This window comes from Pinus tabuliformis, chromosome 1_1, assembly GCF_031772625.1.
Source record: "Pinus tabuliformis cultivar Carrire ecotype Pingquan chromosome 1_1, CPIR1, whole genome shotgun sequence".
NCBI classification, from domain to species: Eukaryota; Viridiplantae; Streptophyta; class Pinopsida; order Pinales; family Pinaceae; genus Pinus; species Pinus tabuliformis.
Window position 1 is genome coordinate 84535714 of NC_142297.1, and position 12617 is coordinate 84548330.

Consider the following 12617-nt stretch of genomic DNA (forward strand, 5'->3'; position numbering starts at 1 on the left):
TGAAACTAACATCATAATCAGGGTAAAGTTAACTCTATTTGTCAATAATAAAAATCAGAATTTTCAAAAATTTTGCTACTTGTACAAGCGAAATCAAAATCTGATAGAGAATTGGTGTGCTCTTTCATGAATCCTTTTAAATGATCATTTACAACCGGTTTTATTCATAAAAAGAGAAAATCAAAACAAAATAAAAACTAAAAAACTAAATCTAACCTACAAAAAATAGAAGAATGCTCTTCTATGGAAAATATACTTTAAGAATCTGTCCATTGACAGGTAAAGAATCTCTTCTCCCTGCCAAATCCTGCAACATAAATGTAGATGGGCCTATGACTTCTACAATCTGAAAAGGGTCAAGCCACAGCTTCTGAAATTTCATATGTTTTCCCTTTTCTTCATGAGCCTTATCCCATTTCAAAACTAAATCTCCCATCTGAAAGTTTTTTCTGGTTATGATGCTTGAGTCAAAAGAGGATTTTATCAGCGCTTGGTGATGAGCATGGGTTTTCCTAGCTTGTTCTCTTTGTTCTTCTAGTTTGATTATTTCCATTTGTCTTAATTGTAAAGAGGAAGTAGATACTTCATCGACGTATTGCACTAAAGACAAAGAGGGAATGACTAGGTGAGTCGGAAGAACCACTTCTTTCCCATAAACTAAATTAAAGGGAGAAGTGCCGATTGAAGTTTTCTTTGTGATTCTATCAGCCCATAAAGCATTTACCAGCGCTTTGTGCCAATTCTTTTGGTTTTGGTCAACTGTTCTTTTGATAATCCTGATTAGGTTCTTGTTTGTTGATTCAGCCAATCCATTACCTTGCGGATAGTAGTTGGCAGAATATTTCAGTTTGAACCCTCTTTTAAGCGCAAACTCAGTCATGGCATTTCCAGAAAAATATGAGGCATTATCAAACATTAAGGCCGTTGGCAATCCAAACCTAGTAATGATAAATTGATCTATGAATTCAATAATGTTTTCAGAATTGACTGTCTTGAGAGGAACTGCTTCTACCCATTTAGTAAAATAATCGGTTGCCGTGAGGATATACTTATGCTGCTTAGAAGAGTGAGGAACGATCTCACCTATTATGTCCAAGCCCCATTGGCTGAATGGTTGCTCGATGTTGACCGGCTGTAGCGGCATGGACGATTTCCTTTGTTTTCCTGCAGTAGTCTGGTAGACTTGGCATTTCCTTACGTGATTGTATGAGTCTTTGAACAGCGTGGGCCAATAATATCCTGCACGCAAGATTTTATGTGCAGTCGCATCTCCAGCATAGTGTCCACCTGCTGGTCCATCGTGGAGTTCCTGCAAAACCTTTTCGGCTTCAGTTTTCTCAAGACACCTAAGAAGTACATAATCGTAATTCCTTTTAAACAGAACATCATTTATGAGCTGGTATTGTTTAGCTTTCAATCTCAGAGCTCTTTTCTTGGTGTGATCCAGACGTGATGGAGCATACCCGTTCTTAAGAAAATAAATGGTGTCAGCATATAATGATTCTGCGTCGTTTAGGCTTACCTCATACGTTTGTACCTCTTCAGATGAGTTCTCAGGAATTTGCGATGCTCCAGCTAACATTTTGCAGAAGCCTTGACCTCTTACGATGTTTGCTGGTTTGATCTCAAGATCGTATTCTTGTAAAGCGGTAATCCAATTTGCTCTTTTTTCGCCCACGTCCTTCTGTACCAGAAGGTTTCTTACCGCTGGAAACAGTACTACGACTTTGGTGTGAGTTTTAAATAAGAAAGGTCTGAAATATTTGATCGCTTTGAAAACGGCATACGCCTGTTTCTCTACATCTGAATAATTAAGTTCAGCACCTTGTAAGTTTGAGCTAAAGAATGCAATTGGAGCTTCCGCCTTTTCTTGATTTGCTTGGGTCAAAATCGCGGCATAAAATTTCTCTGAGGCAAAAATGTATAAGATAAAAGATTCTGAAAAATTCGGGGTGGCCAAAGATGGAGCATTAATGATAGCTTGTTTGATCAAGTTGAATGCTTCGTGCTCATCTAGACCCCATTTGAAATTTGAATTCTTTTTTATCATATTTTGTAAGGGAGAAATAATATGTGAAAAATCCGGGACACACCTTTTCACAAAATTGATCTGTCCAAGGAAAGATTGGATGGTTTTCTTGTTATGGGGTATGGATATTTCGGAAATTTCCTTGATTCTGTCAGGTTCAATGTGAATACCAGATTTCGACACTATGAATCCTAGCAATTTCCCTTCACTTAAGGCGAAGAAAGATTTCTTTGGGTTAAGCGAAATCCCATACCTTAAACATCTTTGAAAGATTTGCTTCAAGTCTTTGAGATGGTCGCTTCGTTTTTTGGAGTACACTGTTATATCATCCAGGTAAATCACTACTGATTTATTGACTAACCCTTTAAACGCGATGTCCATGGCTCTCTGAAAGGTAGCGCCGGCATTGATCAGACCAAATGGCATCTTCCGATATGCATAAGTGCCCCATTTGGTTCGGAATGTAGTCTTCAACTGATCATCGGAATGCACCAGTACTTGATTGTATCCTGAAAATCCATCCAGGAAAGACATTAATTCTGAGCTTGCTACTACCTGCAATATTTGCCCCATAGGTGGGAGGGGAAAATTGTCTTTCTGAGAGGCTTTGTTGAGATTCCGGAAATCGATACAGATTCTAATGTCTCCGTTTTTCTTTCTAACGGGCACCATATTGGATACCCATTTGGAATGTTTGACGGGGAAAATTATTCTGGCTCTCAACAACTTATTTAGCTCAGTTTTTATCTGATTTTCTAAGTTACGGTGTATTTTTCTGAGCTTCTGCTGGACAGGTTTTTCATTGTCAATCATAGGGATAACGTGTTGAATGATAGAAGTGTCGTATGTCTTTAGTTCATCGTAATTCCAGGCAAAAACGTTTTTGTATTGTCTCAGAAGACGGATATATGCTAATTTCTCTTTAGGGGCTAGGCCGTGGCCTAGGTTAACGTTTTGTGGCTTCTAATCGGTCCCTAGGTTTACTAATTCATAGTTCAAAGTAGAACTGTAGAGTTTAGCATTGGCGGATATTTTAAACCGACTCTTCAAATCATATAAATCTTCTAACTTAACCATTGATTTCGGTATAGCATTGTTAGTGCCGTTTTGTTGTATTTGGTGATCATGATGGTCTTCGTCAATTATTTGATTTGAGTAGGATCCTTCAGAAGTGAGGAAATTTACGATGTCAGGATCGTCGTTGAATACTCTCCAATTGGTGATGTTGTCAGGGATGGATGGTCTAAAGATTAATTCTATCGAAAACCTATCAGGACTAAAATCTTCGAAGGGAATAAGTCTAGAGGCTACATTAGCTAACAGGTCTGCGCTCGCGTTTTGAAGTCTTGGGATTGACAAGATATTGAATGCTATGAAATGTGCAGTGAGATCTTGAACTAAAGATTGATAGTGCTTTAAATGATTTGACAGGCAATGTATGGTGTTACGTACCTGTTTGAAGACGATCTCAGAATCTCCAAAGACTTGAAGATACTTAACATTCAATCCGATTGCTTTGTATAGGCCTTGGACCAAGGCTTCGTACTCCGCTGTATTGTTTGTGCAATCGAACTCAAGTCTGCATGTAAGCATAATCTTGTTCCCGTCTGGGCTAATCAGAACGCATCCTGCTCCTGCTCCCTCATTAGATTTAGAGCCGTCAAAATATAATTTCCAAAACAAAGATGTATTTACAGAATTATCTAAAAAACTAAAACATTTTGAGTCATCAGTTTGGGAAAAATTTTCAACTTGGGACAAAACTGAATTCTCTAAGTAAGGTGAGATATGAGCATTGAAATTGCCGAGGAAAGAATCTACTGAGTAATTGCCTATGATGCTGCTATTGTATGTTATTGCTTCATTTTCTCCTTCCAATTCTATCACTATGTACTTTTGGTGCAACTCTCATTCAACCTTTATCTGATTTGGTTTACCGTTGTATGGTAACCACATGTGCGACCAGTCGGTTGAGAAATATCCGTGGAGTTTCTCCGACCAATCCCTGCTAAGAATCAAACCATAGAATTCAGGGATATCAGCTACTAGAATGTCGATAACCTGACACACTTTTGGGTTAGACGACAATCTTATGGTCACTTGATTAAGTTCACCAATCACTTCGACTTGGGATCGATCAAGTTGAACTATACGTACTGCGGATTTTTGAGGTTGAACATTCAATTTGGCACATATTGATCTGGGTAAAATATTCGTTGAAGCACTAGAATCGACCAAGCAATTGTGCACGTTTTTATTGAAGATTTCATAGGTGAGAAGAAAAGGAGGAGTATGAGATCTTGATCTTCCTCCAATCAAGGCGATGTCATTTGGATCAATCTTATTGATCGCGTTGGTTGGAGGTCTTCCCATGTTGTGGGAAGCTACAGCTGTAGGTAAAGATGTAGTAGGCACAGCATGTAATTCTTTCATCATTATTTTCTGTTGATGTTTCAATTTGCTCAATTCATAAAGAGTAATATATGCTCAATTCATAAAGAGTAATATTAGCCCTAGTCTTTTTCATGTCATCGATGATGTTATACTCCATTTCATCCGACAATATCAGTGTTCTTGATGGAGGCGCTTGCGCCCTTGTGTTTAGGTGTAGTTTGGGGAGGATCAAGTTGATTTTTGCTTCTTGTGCTAACCGGAAATACTTCTTGATCTTCTTCTTGTGGGAGGATGAAGTCCCACATTCCTTGTAGTTCCAGAACTTCTTCATCATCGGTCTGCCCTTCAGTGGCATTCTCTTCTTCTTCTTCTTCTTCAGATTCAACGCTTGAGACAGCACTGGGTGGTTTCACCTCCATGGGAGGATTTCTTTTAAAAGTTCTGTAGGGCTTTTTCAAAGAAGTCTCTGCTACTTGTTTTTTTATGTCAATCATCTCATTGGACATGGCCTTTAACACTTTTTGTAATCCTTCCAAATCGAAAGGATCTTTCGTTTGCTTCTTCTTGGTGTCCTCTTTGAAAGAGATTTTCTTAGATTTGCGTTCTTCTATAGCGGATCTCTTTTCTAGGGCTACCACGCGTTTTTCTACTGCTAATGCCTCTGTCAAGTTTTCAACTAAGGTGGTCTTGTTTGCCCTATCTACGAAGATAGCCAAGTTTGATGGTAAGGCCGTGATATACCATTCACATCTTACTTCCTCGCTGGGTTGTGAAGCAGCGGGGATTTTGTTGAGGATCTTATTGAACCGTAAGTTGAAATCTTTAATGGGTTCTCTAGCCTCAGCTTTAAGATTAGATAGGTCATTGATCAATGTCGTTGTGGATCTGTCATCACCGAACCTGGTAAGGAATTGACTTTGAAAAATGTCCCAACTTGTGATGGATTCGAAAGGTAACGAAAAGTACCATGACCCCGCTGTTCCTTGCATTGTATAGGGGAAAAGCCGAACAACAGCATCTTCGTTAGTAACTCCGTTGAGATTAACAGAAAGCATGAAATTATTGATATGTTCTTCGGCTAGCATGCCTGCTTTTGGATTGAATTTAGGTAGCCATTTCTCAGGATGGGCCGGTATTGGGCTCAGGGGTGGAGGCATTAAAACCGCCCCAGGATTGTTCCATGGAGACTGGGCCATCGTTGAGTTGCTAGTTATTGAAAGTGCAGAAGATGATCCCTGATGCTGAGAAGATGAAGATATTAAGATCTTTGATCATTGAAGAGGAAGGATTGTGGAAGATGGATGGGTGAGTTGGAATGAATATGTGGGTGGTTGACTTCGCGGCGAGGGAGTTGAGATGGACGAAGTGGATGAAAGAGTCTTACTGTCAGACTCTGGTGGTGTTTTCCTTGCTCTTTTCCTGGTGGGGAGAGGGAGTTCACTTGGTTGTATGCCAAATTTTTCACTCTTTAATCTGGTAAGGGGATGAGCAGGGTTGTACTGCGAAGTCACGCTGCTTTGAGATTTATCAGACCTCTGGTTAAAAATAGAGAATCCCTGAAGTTTACGAATCAAAGCTTGAATTTCAGGGGGTTCAATGATAGATTGGTCTGATATATTCGAGTATGTAGCAGCGGGGGATACTCGAGCGACTTCAAATTCCGGGTTTAACCGTGTTGGAGAAGTCGAGGGAGTTGATGAGGGTGTTTTACTCTCAGAATGGTATTTAGATATTGATTTAGGTGACATTCATAGTTCGTGCCCTCCTTCTAGTGCCAAATATGTTGAGAGCCCTGAAATCGGGCCAACAACAAGGGGGATACCCACCCGGTCGGGAACCTGATTGGCGGCTCTGTGCCCGTTTGGTGTAGCGGGTCCGACTGGGGATGCTGGGACCAACTTCCCAATCTAAGGGGTGTGTGTGTGTAGAGTTTGGTGATGTGTGTGTGTGTAGAGTTTGGTGATGCTAAATCTAGAGATATCCCTAAGCTAATTTAATTCTAAACTCTAAACTGACTCTATGTTACTTTAATCTAACAAAAACAACACATCTAATCTACGCTAACCCGGGGTAGAACTTTTCCATTATGCGATCTAGAAAGATTTCATACAATAATTGGTAATAAAGATCATTCAGCTATCATAAGAATATAAATCAATTAAGATGAACCATTCTGCGTAAAAAGTTAAACAAAACAGTTGTGAAAAGCATATCGCATAATCAGTTATTCATATGTCAAGCACAAATAAATGACTCCACCGTACAAAAGTGCCAAATGGTAACCCACACATTCATACATTAACATATAAACAACATCAGCTGTATATTACTCTAAGAATGCAAGCAAAAATTCGTCAAGAGATAAAAGTACCATTTATGACTGATTTTTACTCACAAACTTCAAGCAATAACGATTTACTTCTACTTACTTCTAACGCCTACTAAGAGTACAGAAGTGCAACATTAGTAGCAGACATTAAGATGCAAACATAAATAAATCTCGATCTGTCCATTCATCAAAAACCCCCTCCGAGGGTGCAAAAGTGCATGTTCTGAGGACAAGTTTTTTGACAAATTTCCGGACCCTTCTCCAAATTCCATGAGAAGGGTTAAATACTACTAACTGACTAATCTTAATTACACAAATTTAGGAAACGGCTTCAAATGACCGCCCTTTTACTAAAACAAATTTATTTCTAAAAACTGAATCTAATTTCTAACCGTTTCTGTATCTGCTCCTTAGTGCTGTAAGCAATGCGTTGTTCGCCTGGAAAGAGTCGGCTGATTGTCCTTTCCTTTTGTTCGAGCTAGAAAATTAGAAATAACAAGAGCTGGCACCTCTTTCTGACAAACTAAAAGATATTTTTGAAAGTCTTCTTCTGGAGGAGTGTCTTCATGGCGTGTATACTTAGTACAACTCAGATTTCTTTCAAACTGATTGTGCTGTTGCTATTTCGGTTTCCGGCCGTGTGAATGACTCAATGAGTTAGGGACTTCGTTGCCTGAACAATTTTCTGAATTGAAACTTGCTTCCGTTCTTTGTTCCAGGCTTTTCTGGGACGTCTTCCCTCTTAAGCGTTTTTCTTTTTGCTTTACCCAATTCGGGCTTCAGGATCTTTCGTAAACGCTTAGCTTTTGTGCGCCTTTGACTCTGAGTCCTGGATATTCTATTTTCATCAGCATCTGAGTGATACTCTGGAGTCCGCGGTTCTGCTGCATGTGGTATCCATTTGCGAAGTCATCTCCTCTCTGTTCTCCTAGCATTGGCGCTTTCCCTTTTTCCTTAGATGTTTCCTGCATATAGATTTATATTAGTTGCTGCCTTATAGTTCACGCAAAGGAAAAGAGACACGACGAAAAGATTGACATGAAAGCATTAAGTTCTAATGAATGCATAATCATGACACTCATTATGACTTGACTCTTCGAAAAACGCAACACAATCATCTTTGGATACACAGGCGTACAATCATTAATTTCCCGTAAGGTGCGCGCTCAATTTTGGGCTTACAGATCATGCCGAGGGATCTTTGCGACGAATGGTTTCTGCGATTCGCATCGCAGCGTCGAAGATTGCGATGTAAAGAAGTGTCATCGCAGCAATTGATAGTCTCGTTTGTCGCAAATCGCAGATCGCAATTTTGTAGGATCGCAGATCGCAGATTTTCGTTTTATCACCTTGTGCTGCTTATGTGACGCTGCGATGTGCGACGTCGCATATCGGCCGTCGGCGATTCCTTAGGTTTTCCCCTTTTGAGCGCTTTTAATGCATGCGATGCGATGGGTTTCGCGTCGCTTCTTTGCAGCGTATTTATGCGCTTTGGGAAAACGCTTCTCTCTACCTTTGCGACGCGATATAGCTCTTAGGGAGTTAAATACAAAAGATTTTTTAACAAAATATTTTTGGGATTTTTTGGTTAAGGGTCCCCCTTTGCTTGATGTTATTGCTAATATCAAACAAAGAGGGGGGTTGTTGGTGACCACAACACTCTCTTGTTTTCTCTGCCTTGATCTCTTCCTCTTCCAAAGGACATCTGGGTCTTGAAGGCTTGCTCTAGAGATGAGTTTTCATTTCTACTCAACCTCTGCTCATGTGTTATCAGTGATGCATGAAGTTCATCAACTGAAAAGTTTGAGAGATCCTTTGTCTCTTCTATGGTGGTGACAATCACATCAAACTTTGAGGGTAGGATCCTCAATAGTTTCTCCATAATCCTCCTTTCTTCAAGAACTTCTCCATGATTCCTTATCTGTGTGACTAGACCAATCACACGTGTGAAGAATGAGTCAATATTATCTGACTCATTCATGCACAGATTCTCAAAATCTCTCCTCAGCAACTGTAGTTTTGCTGTCTTCACTTTCTCCATGCCTTGATAGGTTGTCTTGAAAGTTTTCCATGCTTCTTTGGATGTCTTGGCTGCTACTATCCTTGGAAACACACTCTCATGCACTGCTTGATACAAAAATACAAAGGCTTTTGAATCCTTCTTCCTATTTCTCTTCAACAGATCTTTCTCTGCCTGAGTTAAACTATTAAACTCATCTTCATCTCCTGGTTCTTCAAACCCATATTCAACAAGTTCCCATAAATCTTGTGAGGCAAACAGGGCTCTCATGGTTATTACCCAATAGTCATAGTTTTTCCCATTAAACTATGGGAGCTGAGTATTAAAAATACCCATGCTAGTGCTGGCGCTGGAGCCAGCCATTCCTTACACTCTCAGCTATGCTTCAAATATTTGACTGTGTATTTAAAAATCACTGACTGTCTTCAACATCAACACCAAAAAAACTTTGAGAGATACTTGGATCCTTTCTTGACTGAGTCTTCACTCTGCTGGAGAAGCTGCTGCAGCAAGAAATCCTTCCCTTCAACTTCTTTGACACCTTCAAAGAGCCTGAACAAGCTCCGATACCATTGTTGGGAATTTTCTGGCAAATTCCAAAACAAAATCATTGAACAGAGAAAATGCTCTGTTTTGCACAGGATCTTAACACAAGGAAGCTATAATTGTTTTCTGAGAACAGAGTATTACACACACCCATAAAAGCTTTGTATTCATTAAAATGAAACTGTTGTTACAAAAACGTCTTCCTCTTAACAAAGGGATTTTTACCAACACTGCTTCAGAAGCAGAAACAAAATTACTCTGTCTCTTACAAAAAAAAATTACACTGCTATGTGTAAATTTTTTTAACTTGCATTTACGCTGTTGCGTTTTACATTTCCCTTTCAACAAAATATTACATTCACGTTCTGCTACAAATTCCTTCTCATTTTCTCTCAACAAGAAAAAACAAAAAAAATTACCTCTCCGCTGCTGCGTATGGCAATTTCATATTCTCAAAAAAAAAAAAAATTACATATAGGCGCTGCTCTGTTTCCTTACATAACTTCAACAAAAACAATTTCCCACGCTGCCCTGTTCCTCTATATTCACACTGTTGTGTGTTTTCATTGCCAATACAATGAACCAAAAAAAACATTACATACTACTTTGAACCATACTCCCATAGACAATAAAAAAGTAATAAAATTAAAACATTACATATACGTTTACCTATGCCCATACTTCCCATGAATTAAACAAATAATAAAATTAAAGTTTTACCAACCTTTACTGACCGGATTAAATTCATTAATTATTTTACTGTTAAGCCTGGCGGTCAAAATCAAAAACTTCATGTTAAGAAATTAATGCTGCAGGACTATTGCTGTATGTCAACCGTTGATCTGCCCTCAAAAAATCAGACGGTCATGGTCAATATCGAAAGGCCTCTTCTTACCGACCTTTACCTTCTGGGGAATGAGTGGTTTTAAAACCGTATTGTGGACACGCGTCAGCTGGTTGGTGTGATCGAAGCCTCCCAGGGAAAAACAACTTTTGGAAAAAGGCGGTGCAAGGAATGGACTGGTGGTTTTGCAAAACTGCGCTGCAATAAATGCCGCAGTTGGAATTATTAATATTTCAACAAAAACTGGACTTTTCCCAAACTCTCGTCTCATATGAAACGACTGAACGCTATAAGAATCCCAGAATATTCTATGTTTAACAGGTTTGGAGAGAGATATTCAACTGAATTGAAATGAGAGAAAAGTTCATTTATTTATCACCGTTGTAGAGGTCCTGTGAGTACAAAGGTTTCCGAAGGTATCAACAAAGTTCACCATCATCGCCAGCGGATCCACAGATTGTTAACATGGCTTGCATTGTAGTAGTGAATTCTCCATCGGTCTTCAGCCCCTGCAGGTCCCCGTTTATACACAATTCTGGTATTGAGATATGGGCAGCTTCCCCCAGGAATCATGGTTTCCAGACGCCCAGGAGCAGCAGCGTCCACGCAAATTTTGTGTGGTCTTCGCTGAGGCTTGTTTTAACCATCAGAGATGAAAATATGTTGTGGATCGAGAGTGGGGAGAACCCGACCGAGAGGCCTTTCCCTTCTTGTGTCATTGTCCCGGAGGATAATGTTTCGAATGTCCGCAAGTTCCCTTTTCCTCCTCTCAAAAGGAAACGACCGCAGAGGCTAGATATTCCACTACAACTATCGGGCCTAAACGTACCGTGCCCGGAAGTGGAGTAGCCAAAGGAGGTGAATGAGGAGGGTACTCATTATGTAGTTTTGCACAAAAAAGATCGGCGAGAATTCATGGAGGATACCCACAAAGCCATTGCCAATGTTCTCGGTGATTCCAAATAGGCCTTTTTTGGTGTGTTCTATGGTCATGGTGGTCAGAAAGCTGCAGCTTTCACGGCTGAAAATATTGGGCAGAATATTGTGGACGTTATGCTCAGCATGGAAGATGAATCCGAGGACTTTCTTGAGCAGGCCTTTAGAGCTAGATACTTAACAACAGATGCTGAGTTTTTGAAGCAGGAGTTTGGCAGCGGTACTGCTTGTGTGACCGCTCTGATTAAAGGTGGTAGCTTAGTGGTTTCCAATGTTGGGGATTGTCGAGCCGTTATGAGCAGAGAGGGCGTCGTTGAAGCCCTTACATGTGATCATCGAGTTAGAAGGGAGGACGAGCGACAATGGATAGAAAATTTGGGTGGAATTGTGGAGCTCCGCCATGGAGTTTGGCGAGTTCAGGGATCTCTGTCTGTATCTAGGGCAATAGGGGATTCACACTTGAAAGAATGGATAACCGCTGAACCAGAGACAAGAAAGATTAAAATTACATCTGATTGTGAGTTTTTAATTTTGGCATCAAATGGGATCTAGAATAAAGTAAGTAATCGGGAAGCAGTGGATATTGCCAGGTCTTTCTGCGTCGAGAAGCAAACTACTTTTTTACCATTAGCAGGAGGTCCTATGGCTGCTTGCAAAAAGCTTGTAGAAGTAGCAGTAACCAGAAAATATCAAGATGATATGAGCGTAATGACAGTACAACTGCCACATTTTTGCATGAAAGAGATTTAGAAAGTGTGAGGTGAGCCGAGCGGAGGGATACCATCAAAAGAGTAGACTAGTTACACCCATCTGGCCCAACATGGGTGTTGCAGACATTAAAACGACCACACCCTATAGACTTGCTAAATAAGTAGTGGGAAGGATGGGATACAACCACATCCATTTTTGGAAAGTCCCTCAGAATACGGGGTCCAATCCCTTTTCATTTTTCACCATCATGTTTAAGTTTCTTAAGGCAAGTTCATAAGAATTTGCTACTGCATTTGACATATACATCTAACATCATATAAAAAATATTGGTGGCAGTAATAATTATATCTTGTTATAGGGTAGGTCTAGTCAATGTAGTTTCAATTTTACTTTGAAACTACTTCAAAAGCAATTGTTGTTGAAGGCAGAAGAGTTAGTGAATGGAATAAGTTTTAGTGAGTATGATGGGATTTGGAGTTTTCATATATCACTAATATTAATTTTTAATGTGGATTGAAACAAATTAGTGAACTAGGTAGAAAGAAGATTACACTTTAGAATTAGTTTCAGTGAATATGGTCCATAATCAAAAAAATTATCAATATGGATTTTTATTTGGGATAATGTTAGTTTTTTGCAATTATTGTTATAATGTAATATATTTCACTACATTAAATCACAAGTATTAAGACATTGTTTCAAACCCCTTGATTTATCATCTGCTACAACCATTGTGAGTCTTAGAATGCAAACAATTTATCAATAAGGATATTTTACGTAGGAATAATGTTACTTTGTCTTTTGCAAT

At 39.5% G+C, this 12617-nt stretch overlaps 1 protein-coding gene across 1 annotated transcript; it reads left to right on the forward strand.

Annotated features, from left to right (window-relative positions):
• Window positions 1-10627: 10627 nt before the first annotated feature.
• On the forward strand, window positions 10628-11848 carry LOC149211742 (putative protein phosphatase 2C 25). Its single transcript, XM_089388471.1, has 3 exons — window positions 10628-10987; window positions 11129-11530; window positions 11651-11848. The coding sequence occupies exons 1-3, from the start codon at window positions 10628-10630 to the stop codon at window positions 11846-11848; spliced, it is 960 nt and encodes a 319-aa protein (XP_089244597.1).
• The last annotated feature ends 769 nt before the right edge of the window (window positions 11849-12617 follow it).